The sequence below is a fragment of the Corvus brachyrhynchos genome, unplaced genomic scaffold, assembly GCF_000691975.1.
Source record: "Corvus brachyrhynchos isolate BGI_N302 unplaced genomic scaffold, ASM69197v1 scaffold1103, whole genome shotgun sequence".
Lineage (NCBI taxonomy): Eukaryota > Metazoa > Chordata > Aves > Passeriformes > Corvidae > Corvus > Corvus brachyrhynchos.
In genome coordinates this window covers 316797-317529 of record NW_008236980.1, presented here as the reverse complement: position 1 = coordinate 317529, position 733 = coordinate 316797, and the positions used below count along the sequence as shown (strand labels likewise).

The window sequence follows — 733 nt, the reverse complement described above, 5'->3', positions numbered from 1 at the left end:
GCCCCACCAGGGGAGGGTGCAGGCTCCGCCCCCTCTGATGCCCCGCCCCTTTACCAAGCACCTCCCCCTTTGCCATGCCCTTCCGATTGGCTCCGCCCACCTCTGCAAACCACGCCCCCGATCCAGGCAGAGCTGCTTTTATTGGTCAGTGCCCAGGCCCCTGCAGCCAACCGGGAGCCTCGGCTGGGGGCAGGCAGGGGACAGAGAAGGGGTCCCTTTGCTGGCAGGGAGGTGACACCACGGGCAGCTGACATCACGGGGTGGTGACATCACAGGGAGGTGACATCACGGGATGATGACATCACGGGGTGGTGACACCACGGGCAGGTGACACCACAGGGTGGTGACATCACAGGGAGGTGACATCACGGGGTGGTGACATCACGGGCAGGTGACATCACGGGCAGGTGACATCACAGAGTGGTGACATCACGGGGTGGTGACATCACTGGGAGGTGACATCACGGGGTGGTGATGTCAGGACGATGGCATCACAAGGCGGTGACGTGTGGCCGCACGTCCCCCCAGGCCGCTGTCCCCGAGAAGGCGTGCAGGTCACTGAGCAGGGCCTCAGCGCTGCCCCCTGCCACCTTCTCCCCGGTCAGGGGGCTCTCCCCGCCCTCCGGAGCTGCCTCGGCCTCCTCCTCATCCTCCTCCTTCTCATCTTCCTCCTTCTCCTCCTCCTGCTCATCCTCCTCCTCCTCCTCCTGCTCCCGCCGCCGCTCCCGGCTCC

At 65.9% G+C, this 733-nt stretch overlaps 1 protein-coding gene across 1 annotated transcript in view; it reads right to left on the bottom strand.

Moving 5' to 3' along the window:
* Positions 1 to 121: 121 nt before the first annotated feature.
* LOC108445296 (putative F-box protein At1g47300) overlaps positions 122 to 733 on the bottom strand; it is a 1958-nt gene continuing 1346 nt past the window's right edge. Inside the window, exon 2 of the mRNA XM_017728624.1 lies at positions 122 to 729. Within this exon, the coding sequence (XP_017584113.1) occupies positions 492 to 729 (238 nt within the window). The 3' untranslated portion in view covers positions 122 to 491. The remainder of the gene's footprint in view (positions 730 to 733) is intronic.